This window comes from Bacillus rossius (assembly GCF_032445375.1).
Source record: "Bacillus rossius redtenbacheri isolate Brsri chromosome 9 unlocalized genomic scaffold, Brsri_v3 Brsri_v3_scf9_2, whole genome shotgun sequence".
Classification (NCBI taxonomy): Eukaryota; Metazoa; Arthropoda; class Insecta; order Phasmatodea; family Bacillidae; genus Bacillus; species Bacillus rossius.
Genome location: NW_026962013.1, coordinates 645,920 through 666,154, shown reverse-complemented (window position 1 = coordinate 666,154; position 20,235 = coordinate 645,920). Strand labels below are relative to the sequence as shown.

The 20,235-nt window shown below is 40.9% G+C and overlaps 2 protein-coding genes across 3 annotated transcripts; one reads left to right on the top strand and one right to left on the bottom strand.

Moving 5' to 3' along the window:
- Positions 1 to 336: 336 nt before the first annotated feature.
- On the bottom strand, positions 337 to 6,042 carry LOC134542773 (eukaryotic translation initiation factor 4E-binding protein). Of its 2 annotated transcripts, XM_063387287.1 has the most exons (3): positions 4,105 to 6,042; positions 2,395 to 2,574; positions 337 to 839 (listed from the first exon to the last, which is right to left on the bottom strand). In XM_063387287.1, the coding sequence occupies exons 1-3, from the start codon at positions 4,244 to 4,246 to the stop codon at positions 793 to 795; spliced, it is 369 nt and encodes a 122-aa protein (XP_063243357.1). In that variant the 5' UTR covers positions 4,247 to 6,042; the 3' UTR covers positions 337 to 792. The 2 variants fall into 2 exon arrangements, with proteins under 2 accessions (XP_063243357.1, XP_063243356.1); XM_063387286.1 differs by lacking the exon at positions 337 to 839 and having other exon boundaries at positions 1,085 to 2,574.
- Positions 6,043 to 7,993: 1,951 nt separating this feature from the next.
- On the top strand, positions 7,994 to 19,858 carry LOC134543213 (transcriptional regulatory protein AlgP-like). Its single transcript, XM_063388115.1, has 6 exons — positions 7,994 to 8,019; positions 8,585 to 8,768; positions 12,279 to 12,306; positions 12,405 to 12,959; positions 15,771 to 15,871; positions 19,817 to 19,858. The coding sequence occupies exons 1-6, from the start codon at positions 7,994 to 7,996 to the stop codon at positions 19,856 to 19,858; spliced, it is 936 nt and encodes a 311-aa protein (XP_063244185.1).
- Positions 19,859 to 20,235: the final 377 nt, after the last annotated feature.

Here is a 20,235-nt window from a genome sequence, read left to right as displayed (position 1 = left end):
TGTTTTTTTCATTTATTAATACTGTTTTATAACTGCTTTGCAAAATTTTATGCATGGTTGTTGATTGTATTTAGCTGTAATATAAGTTTGCAACCATTACTTGATATATGTAACTGTTAGGAAGTAACTGAGATTTTGTTTATTTTTGAAGTCTGCTACTAATATTGAGAAATATTTGGCCAAATTTTACTAACTTTGGAGTCTAGTTTTTAACAGTTGGTAATAATTAATATCCAAAGTATTATAAATTAATTCTGTTCATCTCAAATTAATTTTTTTTTATTATATTTACTAGCAAAAAGAGTTTTAATACAAAAACAGTAAAAAATTGATAACTTCCTCTAGCAACAAAGTTTTAATGCTTTTAACATTATGCTAGAAAAAAATTTCACACAGTAAAATAAGTCAACAATGTATTCAAAATTATAGTAAAAAAATTCATGACAATATATGAAACTTATTATGGCTGCACATCAGTTTCTGAACAATTATTTAATGTGGTTTACAAAACTGACCTCTTACAGCACCCATGGTGCTTCAAACTTACCTAATGGCACTAGGAATCAACACTTCTCACATTCATGCCACCGACTTTAAACAAATCAACTCCCTACAAATTCAATTCCTTCTTCACCATCATCTGATCTCGTGCAACACAGATGGTATAAAAGTTGGCAACAACATAAGCTTAAAACATACTCTTCAAATTCACACAAAGCATGGTGCAAAATTTGCAGCACATTTCCTGCCAACAGTCAGTACTGATATTTCACCCGCACATTCGATGGCCGTTTAGATTTCCAACTGGAACTGGTCTTGAATCTCTTCCGGCACCGGTTCTGTATGCATAACAAATGTGAATTAGCACATGTGAATACATACAACATTCTATGAAGGGAGCTGAAAGAAATGACACTATCACAATATTGGATAATTTATGAAGATAATTTGTGAAAATTGTGTGTGTGAGTTATAAATAAAATAAGCAAGAGAAAATCACCTACTTTAGCTCAGGTTTAGCTGTTTTAAACCAAATAAATTTTATTAAAAAAAAATTTAATGTATTTTTAAATATAATATTTTAATTTTTTTAATGAAAGATCTGATTCCACTAATAGCAAAAAAAAGTTAGCTCATTAATGTTTCTTGTGATTTACAAGAACAACTTATTATATACTAATCAAGATATTATAAGATATTATCGTTTAAATTATCTGAATAAGTTGGAAATTATACCCACCTAAATACTTCTGTAAAATTAAATTAATTAGTGAATTGTAGACAGAGTGTAAAAAAGGAGGAAATAAATTTATTAAAAAAAAATCCTATTCTGTGGGAAAAACCTATTCTATGGAGAATAGAACCATCCGACTAACGACTTGTAATGACTGCAGTACTACCTTGCCTGTACGTTGTGAATTTTGCCATAGAAGTGTGTTAAATTTATTATTAAAAACAATATTAACAGGCCTAAAAACAAAGTTGAAGTGCATAATGCAATTCTAAAATAAAACAAAATGTTTTTGTGAGAGTAATAATACGTTTAACAATTTTACATATTTTTATAACTGACCTAACATAAACCGATTTTTCCAAAAGCAAAATAAATTATGCACAATTACAGATTATTCAGGCATCTGACTCCAGGCCAATGATAATTACTAATTAGGTTTATGAAAAATGTTATTTTACTAAGGAGTTAAAAGACAATGCATACAGATGACTAAAAAACCACAATTCTCTTTCTCTATTGCATCGACTGATGTGAGTAAATCATTGGGAATTCTACCTGGAAAACACTGCTCAGATACTTGTGCAATTTCTAATGCAGATTTCAGTACTTTTAAATTTCTAGGTCAATACAATTTAAGAATTAAAAAAATTAATGAAAACATTGTTCTGATTTTTTTTTTTTCAATTTAGGTAGCTAAAATGGTACTTATTTGACAGTTTGCAAAATCTTTCCTTGGAAGGCTATACAGCATGAGATTATTGCTTATCGCACAGATGCAAAAGAATTATTAATTTAAACATAGGCCAATGTTTTTAGTTGCACTACTACAATCTTGTATTAAAACAATACAGCAGTTAACAAAAATCAATATAACTGGAAAGTTTTTTTTTTTTTCACCTCAATAACTTACTTATCTTCATTGTTCCCACACAAAATGATTAAAAAATAAGGTTCCTTATCTATATTATAGTTACTTTGTTCTGTATATTCAGTATCTCAAAGATTATCTAGTATCTCGGATAACAAGTCTTAACATTCGAAGCTAACAGAATAACACATTAATTTATCCTCTACCAATGAAATTGTTTTATTATGAAAGCTTATTTTCAACAATGTGCTCTGGAGCATATGCCGAGGTAAAGCGATGCGTGGGACCGTACCGGTCTTGGGAGGAGTGGCGACGTGGGGCTCCTTGAGGGGAGCGTCGGGGGCGTCGGGGGCGTCGGGGGCGCCCTTCAGCAGGTTGCTGGGGAAGCTGGTGATGTCCGAGGGCGGAGTCCGCGCCAGCGGCGAGTTGCGCAGGTTCATCAGGAACGCCCTCTCGTACACGATGCGGGTGCCTGCAGTAGACACCATGCCGCTCATCCTCACAACACTGGTTTTCAAAAGTGGATAATTATACTACAGTTTGCATCACAAGGGTGTCTTAAATAACATTAACTGCTATTACTAATTATTACAAAACAATATGGTGCCAAAATTTATATTACAGTTATAAGTTTAGCATAAAATGATAAGTTTTTAAATTATCGGAAGAAAAATTACTGCTCAATGCTAATACTGACATTTATTGCATATTACTACTATAGCTTCGTACCAACTTAGATGGGTGAAATTATGGGCAGAGATTAGAAAAATAATTTTCATCTTTTTAACCCTAACTTATGGGATACAGAGGTAAATGCCTACATTCCTAAACAACCAGATAACATTAACGTTTTACTAAACAGTGAGCTTTGTTTCTTACTGTAATTTTATCTTAAACTAAAAAATAATTAAGTAATGTCCTTGAATGTTGGTAAGACGAAAGTTGTCAGATTTACAAAGAGGAGGAAAGTCACACGAAATGTATATTACTGGAAGGGGCAGGAGATAAGAGAGGCAGCAGGATATAAGTACCTGGGGGTGACACTGAAAAATGACCTAGGATGGGCGCGGAGCACATAAAGGGGGTGGTCAGGAGGGGAAGGCAGGCGCTGGGGTTGCTTGGTAGGACCCTGCAGGGAGCTGGGAGGAGGACAAAGGAGAAGGCATACTCCACATTGGTCAGGCCAATGTTGGAGTATGCGGCGGCGGTCTGGGACCCCTACCTGGTGACTGAGGTGAAGGAGCTGGAAGGGGTGCAGCGCAGAGCGGCTAAGTGGGTGATGGGAATGTGGAGAAGGAGGGAGGGGCAGGATGGGAAACTGCATAGCCCAACGGAAATGATTAAGGAGTTGGGGTGGGAAACGTTACAGAGGAGAAGAAGAGTGGAAAGGTTGGTCAGGATGTTCAAGGTGCTGAAGGGGGAAGGGGGATGGGGGCAATTGGGAAGCAAAGTACATAGAGGGGAGTACAGAGGACGAAGAGACCACAGATGTAAGCTCCAGAGGGTGTGGAGGCGGACAGAGAGAGGGCGGAACACCTTCCTGGTGAGGACGGGGAGGGAGTGGAATGGGCTGGGGGAGGAAATGGTGGAGGTCAGGGATGGGGGGGAGCTGAGGGGAAAGCTGGTGGAGGGGGGGGGGGAGAGGGGAGTGAGTGGGAGTTCTTGCCACCGGGTGAAAGCCCAATTGCAGGTTAAGTAATAATAATAATATATGCAATTTAATAAGTCACATTTAAATAATTCTGGTGTCCAGCATTAATAAACTAATCAGGGCTGGCGGGGGTTATCTTAGGGTTCCATGATTCCCAAGTAACGTACTGGAAATAATTATAAAAACTTTAGTTTCCCTTCCTGTTTATTTTTTTTTTAATATCGCGTTTTCGTTTCAAATGTTGCATCACTAAATCAATATCTGTAAAACGCCTTTTCACACACAGTTTTATATGCTAATAAAATATAGTTTCTAATAAGCGCCATCTGTTCGAGAGGGCAGGGCACTCACCGCCGGGGGTGGTGGAGTACAGCGTGCCCCCTGGCGTGCACGAGTAGTCAGCGGGCAGCTGCGAGGCGTCGTTCAGCACCACCCTTCTGGACGGGATGCTCTGGCTGTGAGTAGCCTGCCGGGCGATGGGGGACGCCGACATCTTGTTATCCACGCGCTCTCGTCTGCACACAACACAGTCACCCACGCGCGCGCAACAACAGATACTTGCTTCGACAACGGAACGCTTTTAGCGCCGCCAGAAATAAACAAGCCTTTATAGAGACGTGGCACCGCGCTGGTCAAGTTGACGCCCGAGTCTGCGACGCACAACTGACGCTCGCTCGCTGCTTCGCTGAAACACGGCTGGCAGTCGGCTGTGACGCCAATGCGTTATTGTTGTGTCGCTGTTATGTCCCCGTGTTGCTTGTGTTGCTTGCAGCGGCCGCGAGGCTTGCCAGTTCGACTCGAGCAGTGCTTGTTTTTGCCTGGCTCGCGGCCGGCTACTGCGCAGTTGATGTTGTGATCCGAGTGGCGCGACTTGTAAACTCAAGGTTGTCGGCCGGAGATAAGTCTACTGCGTGGCGCGCACGTAAACACTCGCCATTCGTAGTTGCGTCGTTTCACACGGGGGACATAAACTTGCAGTGGTATGTTAACCAACACTATAATGTTTTCATATGACTCAAGCCTTCGTTCGGATGTCAGTCTCAAATTAAAGTTCGTATAAAACAGCTTCGATCATTAATTTCTAACGGTGTGAATGAAATACGATCCAATACTCACATGTTAATGTCTATTTAAACTCAAATACGGAAAATTATCTTATTTAATGTAACGAATGACTTGCGGTCGGCAGTTAAATTTATTGCTGCAATATACGTAACTTTTTAACGATAAAGTGTAACAAAAGTAATATAATAAAATAAAACAAAATTCCTTGCATTTCTTCCGCTCTCACTCGACGCAGAGCAATATAAATTCTTCATAATTATTGAAAAACTTCTAAACGTGCTGTCAAAGAGTATGGTTTGAAATAACATTTGAAAGGTGTTACACATAGCTCTTCTTCAGTGCCAATTTGCCGGCGAACGTTTATCATCCATAAAATTCCAAGGTATTTTAGAAAATTTTTTATAGTGGAAACAATCAAAATTTAAGTACCGGTACTTAATTGCTTTAAAAAAAAAAAAAAAAAAAAAAAAGACGTACAAAAATCAACATGACATAGATTACGTCAAATTAAATGGGGGAAAAATTGTTAATTTTTTAAAGACAATAATACTCCAATTTAAATAGAAATAAAAAACATATGTTGTCTTAGATTTTCATTTTTCATGTAATTTCCGTAGCTTTGTGTTTCACTATTTTTCAACACTATGTAGTCACAATTTTGAATTAGATAGGATCGTTTTGAAGATATTTTTTTTAACAAATAAAAGGTACTGATAAAATAACGACACGGACACTGATCTCTTGTCTCCGTACACTCTATGCCAATCCCATAGTCACCCGCGCTTTGTCCGTGTGATTCCGTGATCGTGCGTATTTTGAAACTCGTCGTTTTCAGTATTTTCTAGGACAATTGTTGATATTTTAATGCTATGCAACACGTCATTTACATAGTTACAGTTTACATATGCCAAACATATTAAAATTTAAAGTGATATATTGATACACTGAAATATACTTACATGTACAAGAAAAATACAAGTTACATAGCTTTGAAAGATACTATACTATACTGCTGCTAAACTTCTTCGGTGTGTTCTTACTGCTGGTGCCAGTACCATTAATAGTACTCGTTTATTTATATATAGACCCTTTTGTTGTGTGTGTGTTGTCGGGACGATATACACTGGCTGTCACTATTTTTCAAAATATATATATAGACATATATATATGTGTCAATGGTACTGTTATGCTCTTGTACTCTGACCCTTAGAAACATGAAAAAAAAAAAATGTTATTTATCATAAAACACACACTCTTGGACACAGGTAGCTAGGTAACATATATCAACACATAGGGATAGAATTCAGGTTTTTATTAATAATAAAAATTGCTATTCATCAGGGACAACTAACATATGTGTAGAGATAAAAATCAATATTAATATAATTAGATAAAAAAAATCACAGAAAAACAATCCTAACGATACTGAACATGACTCGTGGATATGCGCTTATGTAAATTAAAACATCAGGAAAATACGTAGCACACATGAATCGTTCAGAAAAGTTCGTTAGTGTATGTTCAGAAAATAAATCAAATGATGTTTTTACGGACGCATTCTTACATACCAGAAAATGTTTGAAATCATAGCACAATTAATAATTAGTATGATTACTGTTTATGTTTATATTTGGGTTCGTATTTGCCTTGGCTTAACTCAGTTTATATGGTAGAGACACGAAACTTGTACTCCCATTTCACCTCTGGGTATCACAAAATAAAATAATAATTTAAATCTTGGAACTAATAATTCATGACGTAGTTCAGGATAATTGACACCTTTTACGTGAAAACTAATCAGTTTGTAGTCAAATCGGAGTTATTTACGACGAAATTACATACAGCTGGGTATGTCTATGGGCGATACAAAATGCAAGATCTTTACTTACAGATTTTCACTCCTAATAACATATCCGTCAGAATATACCCTTATAATCTTACACATTATTTATTTATACGTCGTTTAAGCTCATCCTGAGTGTCGGATGGCATAATCTAGCTAGCTATATTTCAAATTTAAAATAGGCCTCGCGCCTTTGCGTCGGCATCAGACGCCTTCATACAACCAACCTCTTAATTAATACGTTCTAGACGCCTCACATCTAAAACACGGCCTCTCATTGGCCGAAACCAAAATCGGTTAGCGTAATTTACAATATAAATACCGTAAATAACACTTATTAATACAATTGAAAACACAAAAATGCGGTAAATTTAAAACGAAAATTTCCAACAATGAAAATTTCTTTAAGTAATACCCCGAATAAAATCATCGTTTATTCGTTAAGTTCATTAGTCCTTAGAGGGGTATACTCAATTGGCTGTCCATATAAGTCCATTTCAGGTCATAGAGCATAGCTCTCGTAGATATACATAATTAATAAAAAATATATTTAAATAACTTTTGCGGGCGAACAATATACAAATTAAATAATAAAATTTCATAATAATAATAATAACAATCAAAATAATAAGACTTTATAAATAATAGTATCATTAAAATAAGTCATAACTTTCTGTGCATTATGAAAATAGTAACAGCACAATACCTTTTTTCCTTTTTTTTGACGTGACGTCTAATAAATCGATGAACGCCGGCTGCACGCACGAAAAAGGGTCCCGTTATGCACATTGTTCCGTTACGCTGTGTCCCGTTACGCTCATTGTACGCTTGCGCCGCATCTATCTCTCTTCCACTCGATTGGAACAACCATCGATTTGACTTTTTCGAGGCACATTAAACTTTAAACACTCCCATTCATTTCCTTCTTTTCCTATCATCGTCCTATCCTTAACAGAATAACACAGATTGGAAGAAGTTAAATAGCAAACATGTATAAAAGTTTGGTTAAAATAATCTGTTCGTTAAAGTAATAAACATATTTGAATTAATGAGTGCAAATAAAAGTAAATTTATCAATAAATTGTAGATTTCATTTCACTCCTTCTTTGTATCCATACAAAATAGTGATAATTAAAAAAAATTATTAAATTTTATTGATAAAAGTATGCAATCATTTCATCAGTGTTTTGTTATGACGTTGTCACATTAAACTATCGTCCGTAAACCGACTTTACAGACAACCAATTTTTTTTTTTACATTTAGTTTAACAAATATATTTACTTTTTTTTGTATTCACACGTCTGTTATAAATTTTCGTAATATATACGTGGATGGATGGTCGCTTGCGGCTGTCCAGGTTTTTATTTAAGCGGGGGAAATAGAATATACAATAATACATCTGTATTAAAGTCTTCCAAGTGACGCTGGTCATAACCACGAAAACATTTTACAGGGTTAAATTAATAAACTTGTTGAAAAATCTATCAATGAAACCAGCGGTGGAAACACAAAAAAAAAAAGGGGGGGGGGGGGGAAATTGTAAAAATAACATTACAATTTGTGTATTCAAAAACTTAACAACAACAACAGCAACAACAAGGGGTTGAGACTGTTACATAATCAAGCTCAACATGAGTCACTTCCTTGTGCTGCTTGTTACAGGTGTTGTGACACTTCACTGCATCACACAAGAAAAAAAAATAACACACCGCCTTCACAGAAATTACCCAAATTGTAAAAAAAATTTTTTCCCGTGACCTTGACGATATATCCCCTACTACCTCTCTCTTTCTCCTTGCGTCTGGACCTGACTGTACAACTATACAGGATGTAAATCTGTGGGTACGCAAGGCCAGCCCGCGGGAATTTTCAGCGAGAAATTGCGTGGGGTGGGAGGAGGTTTCCGCGTGGGTTTTAAACAGACACAAGCCGTCTCTGGACAGTGCGCCTGTGCGTCGCATACTGAGCATCAACCTCGTACCACAGTCACAAGCGGGCCCCCTTGTGACTGTATACTCCGTGCATGCGGTAGACCTGTACTCGAGTCTGCACGTGGAACACGGTGCAGACTGGGAGCAGCTCATTCAGGGTGTCCAGCTGTCCACAGTTAGTACTGTCCTACTAGATCTAGTACTTCTATAAGCTTTTTAGTGGTCTAGTACATTTACGCTCACATCTGGTACTTTTTTCTTTAATATAATAATATTACAGTAACTCCAATATGTTTTATTATTAAGCGTAATTATTTTTAAAAAACTATGGAATGTATGTGTGTGTGGTGTGATATTTAGGTTCAAACATTGAAATTTTATTATAACTTCCTAAAATGTTCAAACCATAACAAATTATAATTTAGTACTTTTATTTTTTTCAATCTAGTACTTTTCTCTCGCCTAAGTTGGTCCCCGTGGACACCCTGAGCTCATTGCTATGCGGGTGCTCCCAAGGGCACTGCGCTGTCTGCCTCCGGGGACTGCATGCCGGCGGCATGAGACCACCACCTGCCCGCTTCACGCGTGCATGAGTTCGCCTCGGTGATACAAGTGCGATCACAAGTCCGTTGCTCAGAGAACTCCTTAGAAACCTTACTATTCATGCTACAAGCGCAGCTTACATTTACAGTTATAAACCTGTAGCGTTTACAGTCTTTTCATTAAAAAAAACTGGGGGAAAAAGGGGGCGGGGGGTTAAAGTAACGGGGAGGTAGCCTGCTACAGTTCCTCAACTAACTCAATTCTCGAAAAACTAAATTTGTAATAATGTTTTACAATTTTAATTGTAAAAAAAAAAATTGGTTGTCTGTAAGTCGGTTTACGGACGATAGTTTAACGTGACGTCACAACAAAACATTTCTATGAAATGATTGCATACTTTTATGAATAAAATTGAATCATTTTAATTTTAATAATAAAAGAATAAATACTTGAAATTATACTAGTAATCAGATTTTTAAAATGCAAGAATAATTAACCTTTTTTGCCGAAATTCACTTCACTTTATAAACAGTCGACGAAGCAGTTCACGTGTAGATGACTTGTAATTAATTTTAAAAACTGGCGTTTAGCTATAAAGTTTAAATATAATTATGAACAAGTTTTCATATAAATAAACTGTAATCAAATATCTATCATCAATTATATGAATCACCATAATTTTTTAGTCGATTGTAACATAACCTATTACTGCACTCGCCGACAGCGTAACGGAACACAGCGTAACGGAAAAATGAGCGTAACGGAACAATGTGCGTAACGGGACACTTTTTCGTGCGTGCAGCCGGCGTTCATCGATTTATTAGACGTCACGTCAAAAACGGTATACAAAATTTATTAATTAGGGCTAGCCCACTTCTGACACCAAAACGTGTATCACGTTGTTCGCTTCCCTCACGGAGGCTTGTCGCAGTCTCCTCTTGTTCTCTGGACTCCATTCTCTGTGCTCGTTGGACGATACCAAGGTCGGAGATCTTCCGCCTTCTGGACTGCGTGGTACATCCGTTCACCGTTCAACTATTCCTTTTTTTCTTTTTAATATACAGGCTGTCCCAGAACTCTACGTCAATCCTAGAACAGTTGATAAGCCAGTTAATTACGTTTCTGAACTTAAAGAAAATTAAAAAGTGTAGTAGTTTATTTTTACTACATAACTTTTAGATACTGTGGCTACAGTTATTTTTTATTACTCAGTCGTAAATAACTCTACTGTTGATAACAATTCTAAATAAAATCAAACATGCATAATTGCTCTGCGCGACTTATATGGTAAAAAAAAAATGTTATTTTGATAACTTGGACTATTCAGACTGTAAAATATTTGTTATGCTAACTCGGCAAGTTATTAGCCTAAGTGAGCCTCTTGGGATAGAAAAAAAAGGGGGTTGTCTGTAAAGTCGGTTTACGGACGATTATTTTACGTGATAACGTCATAAGAAACATTGATGAAAAATTGCAGATACTTTTTAATTTTCTAATATTATTTACAGTTTTTGCAAATTTAATTTAAATAATTGTTTAAAATATAATCACGAACAATTAGTTAAAAAGCCCGCCTTAACCTGTTTGATATTATAGAAGATTTTCTCGCACGCTCGGCTCAGGCGGAACGTGACAATTTTTCGTGCATGCAGCCGGCGTTCATCGATTTATAAGACAGTATCACGTCAAAAACGTTTGTAAAATTCCCTATAACTCAAGAAACTACGACTTTCAAATAGTTTTATTCAGAACCGTGACTGGCCCCTGGACTGCTCTCGGCCTGGCGGTGATTGTGGGACAGCAGCGCGGAGCCACTGGCCACTTCTCGGCTTCTTGTGGGTCGAGGCCTCGTCCTTGGGCCGTGTGCCGTGTGCCGTGTGCCGTGTGCCGTGGGCCGTGTGCCTGCCAGTCCCCGGCCCGTCATCTACAAACTCCCGTCTCAAGTGCTTCCACAATGGAGCTGAACTAGTTGTTTTTGACGTGACGTCTAATAAATCGATGAACGCGGCTGCACACACAAAAAAGTTTCCCGTTACGCACATTGTCCCGTTACGCTGTGTCCCGTTACGCTCATTGTAGCTTGCGCCGCATCTATCTCTCTTCCACTCGATTGGAACAACCATCGATTTGACTTTTTCGAAGCACATTAAACTTGAAACCCTCCCATTCGTTTCCTACTTTTCCTATCATCGTCCTATCCTTAACAGAATAACACAGATTGGAAGAAGTTAAATAACAAACATGTATAAAAGTTATAGTTAAAATAACCTCTTCGTTAAAGTAATAAACATATGTGAATTAATGAGTGCAAATAAAAGTAAATTTATCAATTAAATTGTAGATTTCATTTCACTCCTCCTTTATATCCATACAAAATAGTGATAATTCAATAAAAATTATTCAATTATATTCATAAAAGTATGCAATCATTTCATCAATGTTTTGTTATGACGTTGTCACGTTAAACTATCTTCCGTAAACCGACTTTACAGACAACCAACTTTTTCATAAATAACAGACACAAATTTTTAAGATGGAACACTGAACGCCTGGATTGTGTTTAATGGCATCCCCAGCGAAATTTATCGCTATCACATAATTATTTTATTGATAAAATTGGAGGTAGTAACACGTCACAAAAGTATGTTAAAAAAATAAAGGTTCTACCCTCAATGATTTCAATGAAATAATATTGCAGCATCGACAGAATTTGCAGGGGTTGCACAATTTCATTCAATTAAACATAATCCAGACGCCAAGTGTTCTTCAATCTTATATTCTTTCTCTGTTATTGACAATAAGAATGTTGTTCAGCCCCAAACTTCAGAGACCTGCACCACCCCTATGAAACACTAAAGGCCGCATATTTCGGAGGAGTGGTTGAAGATGCTGGCCTTCGGGTTGGGAAACAGTTGTAACTACCGTTCTAATGAGAAGGCCCGTGTGTTTTTCGCGAAAAAAAATATATATATATATATATATATATATATTTATTTATTTATCTGAGCACTCAGACTGCAAAAAAGGTATGGCCGTGCCACAGTTTTCTTCCTTGTGATTGGCGGCCGTCTGCGAGAGAAGCCGCCGCCCTGTTCGGCCGGGCCAGTCCGGGCACTGCTGGCTGTGGTTCGTGTGCCGACAGTCACGAGAGGCAGGAGTGAGCTGGGCAGGTGAGCCAGTGAGCCAGTAGCCAGTGAGCCAGTGAGCCAGTGAGCCAGTAGCCAGTGAGCCAGTAGCCAGTAGCCAGTGAGCCAGGTGCTGGCGGCAGCGACCGGGCGACCTCCGCCGACCAAGGGCGCCTGGTGCGTGGCGCAGCGAGTGGCTGCGAGGTGGCGGCCCGCCGGCCCACCGGCCCACCGGCCCACCGGCCCACCGGCCCACCGGCCCGCCGGCCCACCGGCCCACCGGCCCACCGGCCCACCGGCCCACCGGCCCACCGGCCCACCGGCCCACCGGCCCGCCGGCCCACCGGCCCGCCGGCCCACCGGCCCGCCGGCCCACCGGCCCGCCGGCCCGCCGGCCCACCGGCCCACCGGCCCACCGGCCCACCGGCCCACCGGCCCGCCGGCCCACCGGCCCACCGGCCCACCGGCCCGCCGGCCCACCGGCCCGCCGGCCCACCGGCCCACCGGCCCACCGGCCCACCGGCCCACCGGCCCACCGGCCCACCGGCCCACCGGCCCACCGGCCCACCGGCCCACTCGCGCGGCTCTGGAGACGGCGGGGAAGCTGCTCGAGGCGCGCACAACCTCGACCGAACTGGCGGCAGTTCCCTGGCGCCTGGCAACACTGGGCGCTGCGGCCGGCCGTGACAGTTTCATACGTATGGTTCTGTTTAGGGAAATCGATATATACGTATTTCTCAAATAGTCATCCACAAGTTAACTGATGACCGCGCGCAAAGTTTGATGTCTTCGTCATACTTTGAAACAAATATTGCGTCGCTGTTGTAAGAACTTAACCGACGGCAATGTGCTGGACTCGAACTCACGACCCAGGGCGCGCGTGTGAGCTTGGTCATGCCCCCTCCCCTCCCCCCTTGACCGGAGTGGCCTCCAGGTGTTGGAGTGTGCGCACTAGTGCGTGCTCCAGCGACAGTGAGCAAAACTGAATTTATCATTTAAATCTGGGGAATAATTCAGTAAGTTAGGTAAGCTCGAAAAATGCGCCAGAATACCACTAATGAAAAAAAAATCGAAAATAAATAAAGGGCAGAATTTGTATCACTATCATATAATTACATATTTTACGAACAATAAACATGAAATAACATAATATATTTGAAAGATTTGTGCATTGGGAGTGCATGACTTGATGTAAGCTTTTGGACATACGCTATTGCTAAGCACATGTGTGTCTGTATCCTGTTGACAATAGCAATTTTTGCTTAATTTGTTTGTTTTTTTTGTCTTTTGGTTTTTTGTAGTTTTCTTCTACCGGCATACATGTGCTTAGCAATGGCGTATGTCCAAAAGCTTACATCAGGTCATGAAATAACATGTTTCAATGAAATAAATAAGCAAGTTAGGTAAGGATGATCTCAACATTTGCTCGTTTGTGATCAGCTCCAAAAAATATATATAAACGTTTAATAAGATAAGATTTAAAATGTGATATATATTATAATCGTTAATTGGGATTTAATAAATTTGTTTCGAGTGGGGGGAAACAGGTTCGTAAGGATATATACAGTTTTATTTGCTACTAATATTTTCTTAACTACTAACTAAACCACCACAATCACTCGTGCAGCTAGCTTCACCCCGCGCCTAGTCGCACTCGGGTCCCGTCGCTCACTCAGCGCCTCTAGCCGCACTCTTACTGGAATATCACATCTAGTTTCCTGAGGCTGGGTACACGCATACGAAATTGCTTACACTGATTTTCTAAATCTTTGATAGTAACCAGACAAAAAAAACCTGATGGTGAAGCCGGACCATAAAGATAAAAACTCATTTAAACAGAAGAAAAAACTGAATTTTTTTATTTCAATAAAAAGGCCCAGTCACGAAAGCAAAAATTACAATTAATTAATTACTGCAGTTCGCTAAAATTTCACTTCTTTAATTACGTTAATTATTGATTTTTTAAGGTGAACGTCACTGTTTTTTTGTTCACATTTAAATTTTAGAGTAATAAACACACAATTATACGTGTTTGCTTTTTACGTTTCTAACTATAGCCTCCTGACCTCTTGAGTGTTATCATGCTGCTGGTAACTTCAGAGTTATCAGGCTGTTGAGATAAGCATTTGCGACTCTTTATTAATTTGTAACGGCTGCGCCGGCCATAAACAAGACCGAGCAGCTAGACTGCAGAGCTACAACCATCTTCAGACACGTCACTACCCCGCGAGGAGTGCCGTGGAGACTAGCTCGCACCTGCGGGCCAGCTGGGCCGAGTGTGACACATGTACTCCGACCTCTCGGCCGGCCTTGCTCACGAACCCCTACCATGTGCGCCCTTGAAGGGTAGTACTGTTCCTTCCTTTAGAACATTCCACAGCTTTTTAAATATTCTTAACTGCTAGGGATCGCTCCCTGTTGTTTGATCGGGAGGGTATTAGACCAGCGGCTGGGGCCACCAACCCAGCATAGTCGCCTCCTCAGCCCCTGTACCACACTCAGCTGGCTGTGTCCTGAGCCCTGAGACTTCATCAGCACTGCTGGCGCCCACATCACGCTGGGACCCCTCAAAACACGCTGTGAACCGCCGAGTGTGACAGCCTGTACTTGCGCCCAGGGGCCCAGCTGCTGTTACACTGTGTTCGAGTCCATCGTGTAAGAGGCCCGCCTCTGGACTGACGCGCAGCCTTCTCGTGTGAGGTGTGAGCGGGATACATATCACATGCAGGGCCGCAACTAGGCGGGGGGGTGGGGGGGGGGGAGCAAGCGGGGCATACGCCCCGGGCGCAAAGCTGTGGGGGCGCCGAAATCGCTTGCATTGTAATTCCTTCCTGCTACAACTGGTAACTGGTAAAAAGTTTTTTAACTTGCATGCCAGGAATGTCTAATCTGATTTACAATATAACGTCTCAACATATTTAATGAAAACAAGTCTAGTGATTATACGGACTACTTTATGGACATAGTGGGTTCATTCATGGAAGTTACAGTAGCACAGAAACTGTTACATGTAGGTATGTAAAATGCTTAAATAGCACCATTTTTCCGTGGGAGGGCCCCCGGACCCCCCCGCTTTATTGGTGTGGTATGTGCAAAAAAAGAGGAGGGGGGGGGGGGGCGCATGAATCCATTCATGCCCCGGGTGCCAGAGACCCTAGTTGCGGCCCTGATCACATGGCAGAGAGATGAATGCCTGTCCCTTTAGTGCTTTCAAGAATCTGTACCAGACAGTCCATGTCCAAAACACGCGTTTTAGCTTGAGAGTGCAGTTTGAAAACGAGATACGGAAACAGAACTACCCGTCCGGCCGTGACGTGTTCCATACAGACACCGTTATGATATGTGGAGTGTTTTTCAAATCTCGTAGTTTCTTCTGAAGCGCTGCAGACTGTGTTCAGGTAGGGTCGACCACATTGCCAGCCGAGGAGCTTAAATAATTTTTTGATCAAGTTTCTCAACGAGCGGAGTCAGATCCCCCCGCAATGTTGTTTCATCTGTGTGGCTGGAAGGTTTCCGTGGCAGAGCACGTGAGGGCGTGCTGGCACGGAAGCACGGCTACGTGCTGCGAGTGGCGCTATCAGCGACCCCCCAGGGCTTATCACGCAGCGAAGTGGGTCGCCTCGCTCCGAGAGTAAACAGACGCGAGTCACGAGTCTGTCCTCGTCAGCTGGTGCGCACCGCAACATCAGGCAGTTAAATAAACATTTCAGAATAAAGCATTTTTAAAATGTAGTAGTGTCTATATGACACACGCTAATGCCAATTTCTAATGCATTAGTGTTATTTGTTCCGTGTCTTCCTTCTGTCACAATAAATTATATTAGGTATTATATGCATGAGCTTGAAAGTGATTTGTGAAAAATTGCGACAGTTATTGTGTCCACAAAATTGTGATACACACACACATACATACATACATATAAACTTTTGAGTTGACGGTGGTTTTGGGGTCTATGGACCAAGAAACGAAAAAACTATATAAAATGTTTCTGGAAGTCGCACCATGGTAACTGCTACAATAGGTAGATATATATATATATTTTTAATATACTTAAAATAGGCACGTGGCTGCAAATTTCGTATTATGTTAAATTCTTTATTTTAAAATCATGAAAAACTACCTTGTGATTAGGAAGTTGTATGAATTTTTTTTTAATTTCCTAAATAAGTCCTGAAATTGATTCCAGGATATTTATAAACACCTGTTAGGTGTTAACATCTGTGAAATGTGGGAAGATATGTTAACCCATCAATACGCTAGTCACTTCACGTGTGAGGTGGTGTTTGCTCAGCTGCGCACAGACATGAGTCACAGACCACAGCTCTGCAGCTGTCTCACTGGCAAACAGCTTGTCCACGCCTTCATTACACTGCCGCTTGTATACAACACCAACAAACTCATTTATCCGTCGTGTTCTTTTCATAAATAATGTTTCTCGCGAAAACGTGTGGAATTCTTGACATAGTTTTTTGATAAGTTAAAAACGTAATGTGTGATAAAAAAAAAGGGGGGGGGGAGGAGTTGTCTGTTAAGTCGGTTTACGGACGATAATTTTACGTGATAACGTCATAAGAAAACATTGATGAAAAATTGCATACTTTTTAATTTTCAAATATTATTTACAATTTTTGCAAATTTAATTTAAAATAATTTGTTTAAATATAATCACGAACAATTATTTATAGAAATAAACTGAAATTAAATCAATTTCAATAAATTGTTAATTTGAAATAACGAAATTGGACAAATAAATCAAATTTTTTATTAAATTGATGCTTTTAAAAAGCCCGCCTTAACTTGTTTGATATTAAAAAAGATTTTCTCGCACGGTGGTTGGCCGGTTCAACTTGTTATTGCCTCTCTATCGCTTGCACTCTCGGCTTAGGCGGAACGTGACAATGAGTCATACTTTTTCGTGCGTGCAGCCGGCGTTCATCGATTTATAAGACGTTATCACGTCAAAAAAATAAATAGTAGCCGAGTGCTTTTTTTTTTTGCGTCATGCGTAGTTTATACACGGATATTTGAAGACCCGCTAGCCCGACCCTGAGGCCGCCTGGTCATTGTCGTGACTACGGCCCAGCTACTCGCACATACTGCAAGCTTCTGCTGTTTTCAAGCACCGGACTGGATTGCAACTGTGAATGACGCGAATAACTGATAACTGACAAGGCCGATCTTTCCTGGCACATCTAGTGCACAATCAACCTTAAGACCGAAAAATATTTTCCCTCGCACTTTTATGTCGTGGCCATGTATTTTTGAAATATTATATATATATATATATATACACACACACACACGATGATCACAGGTAAATAAATCCAAGGCTGAGATGTTAATCTGTGACCTTTACGCCAACTTTCAACCCGAGTATTAAATATGGCGTGGTCTCAGTCTCAGTCTGAGGCCATGAACTGTAGAAACGTGTTTTTCAAAAGGAAAATTGGCTCTTTGTTATTGGTCGGTATTATTGCAGCATTCACCCATGCCCGGTCTGAGTTCGGCGATGGCTGACTTGTTGCTGCGGACGAACGGCTCGGAAAGGAATGTCTGGAGACGGTGTACTCCACTGTAGCTTCCCCCACTCCCCTGGTTGGGATGACCAACCAAGGACGTTATGTTTTGCAGCACGCGTTTCCTCACTGGCTGAGCCATGAGTTATGAGTTTAACGTGCTTCTTTCATCGATCGTAACCAATAACTAATAAGAAAAATGTTCTACGGATGAACAAGGAGTTTGGAGGCCTCGCAAACGATGGGATGTTCGCCCTAGTCGTGTTAACCACACAACTGAGAAGACTCTGACGGCAAGAAGCGACGCTGTTTCGCGAACCGTGCTGTGGCGCTGACATGACGCGCTGTCAGGCGTCCATGCGGCGCGTAGTAACCAGACGTCTGCGTCGCGGTCCACGCATGGGCGTCGCAACCGGGGGGGGGGGGGGGGGTCTTCAATTTCGTCCCCTCCAATAACATATTTAGTTTCGTAGTTATATTAAAAATATGATTACTGTGATATAACCCATATGTTGCGCATGGCATGGTGCATTTAGTCCAATCGTGGTAATGTGAGAGCACTGTGTTTTTACAAATTTGTTCTCTGAAAATATTTTTTTATTTAAAATAAATTATATATTGCAACCCACTATAATTAGAATATTTAGGAATGAAAAAGGCCTAAAAACCACCTTTTTGCACCTTCAAACCCCAAATTTTCCCGGGGGGGGTCCCACTTTTTTTTTCTCCAGGGGAAGGATATTCCTCAACAACTGAATCAATTGCAGTCCCCCCCAAAAAAGATATCCTTGCGACGCCCATGACGCAACACGGCGCCCTGGCGGCGTCACCCGCCTATCGGCGCCGCAGACACCTGGGTTCATTCTCTCTCTCTCTCTCTCTCTCTCTCTCTCTGGGCCTGGCTCGCGGCCAAGCGACCAGCGCCTCTCAGCCGTGTCTCGCCACATACACACCACCGAGCAACGAGCTGGTAGACACAAGTCTGTCATGTCATTTTATATTTTAATTTATTTTAAACATTGTTTTTTTTAAAAGTAAAATTTGGATCGAGAATTTTGCAAATACTTTCGGTATTCCATCGGGAGCATCATCTAATCACACTGAGTAGTTATTTCTAAGGAGTGTAAATTGAAAGACGCCATCTTATTTTCTATTTTTTTATATAATAGGATATATTATTATACGCTATTATGATCATAGCAGATAATTTTATGGAATTACCTGGATTAATAGTGTCGGACTTCTACACATTGTTTTTCCTGTGAAAAATTAATTTGTATTTAGAATCGAGTTGTTTTTTCCCGAATGACTTATAATCTTAAAAATCAACAAAAAATAAAATTAAAAAAATATTAAAATGGCATTCAAAATAAAATGTTTAATGGTAACAAGTTGGCAACAGTGCTCTGTACTGCAGAGCAGCCTTCACCGTCTGCAGGGAACATTCACACCGCGTCTTCCCAATCATCTTACTGATACACGATTAATGAGTCATAGTCAAGTGCTACTCAAATATGTATTACGGAACAATTGTCAGCTGTAAAAGATTGAATGTTCGCTGGAGCACCATCTGGAACATGCTCTCTGTGCCCGCTACAACAACAAGGCAGGCGGTAGAATGCTAGCGTGAGCAGCGCTAAGATAACCACAAGGACACGGAGACCGCTTCACAGGGGGAGACAGCTTGCACTGGACGTGGAAGTTTACGTGACGATTTTTGTTTTGTTTTATTGTTCCTTCAAACACTTTTATAAGGGTTCGATCATCAAAATAATAATAATAAAAGAGCAGTGTTACAAGTAATACGTAAACGAATTGGTTAACAAGATTATCTGTTCGGGGAAATGTTCCTGCGCACCCCGTCTTCTCCGCTAGACTCCGGCACTACACATACTCGAGGGACGGGTACAGCGTGTGCAGGAAGTAGTTCCCACCAGGCGGCGGTCCACACTTGCCGTCAGCCTAATGTCCACAGCCCTGTGTGTGTATGCTCTACACACGCGCGGCAAGGGGAGTGGGCCGGCGCGACGTGACGCAGGCCACGCCCCTCGGCCCCAAGGCCACGCCCTGGCGCCTGTGACGTAACACTTGGCACGTCGCGGCTCGCAGATCCCGGCCTGGCCCTGCCAGGCTCTCTCGCCGGGTTCACAACTCGTAGCTTTGAAACTTGCGTCCAGCACGTGATGACGAAATTGCAAACTTTGGGCCACCGCAGTCCAATACAAGACTTTGAAAGTGTGACGAGTTTTAAAACAACATGTTTGAAATTATCCGTCCAACTTCATGTGATGAATAAACTTGGAAGCCAGGGCCTTAAGGGGCCCGCCTCGTCAGGGGTGTACGTGTGTCGGTGAGGCGGGATGATAAGCGCGACGCTCGCTGGTGCTTCTAGCGCGGTGTCTCCTCTGGACTGGCGCGCAGTCTTCTCGTCGTGCGTATGAGCGGCGACCGTAACAT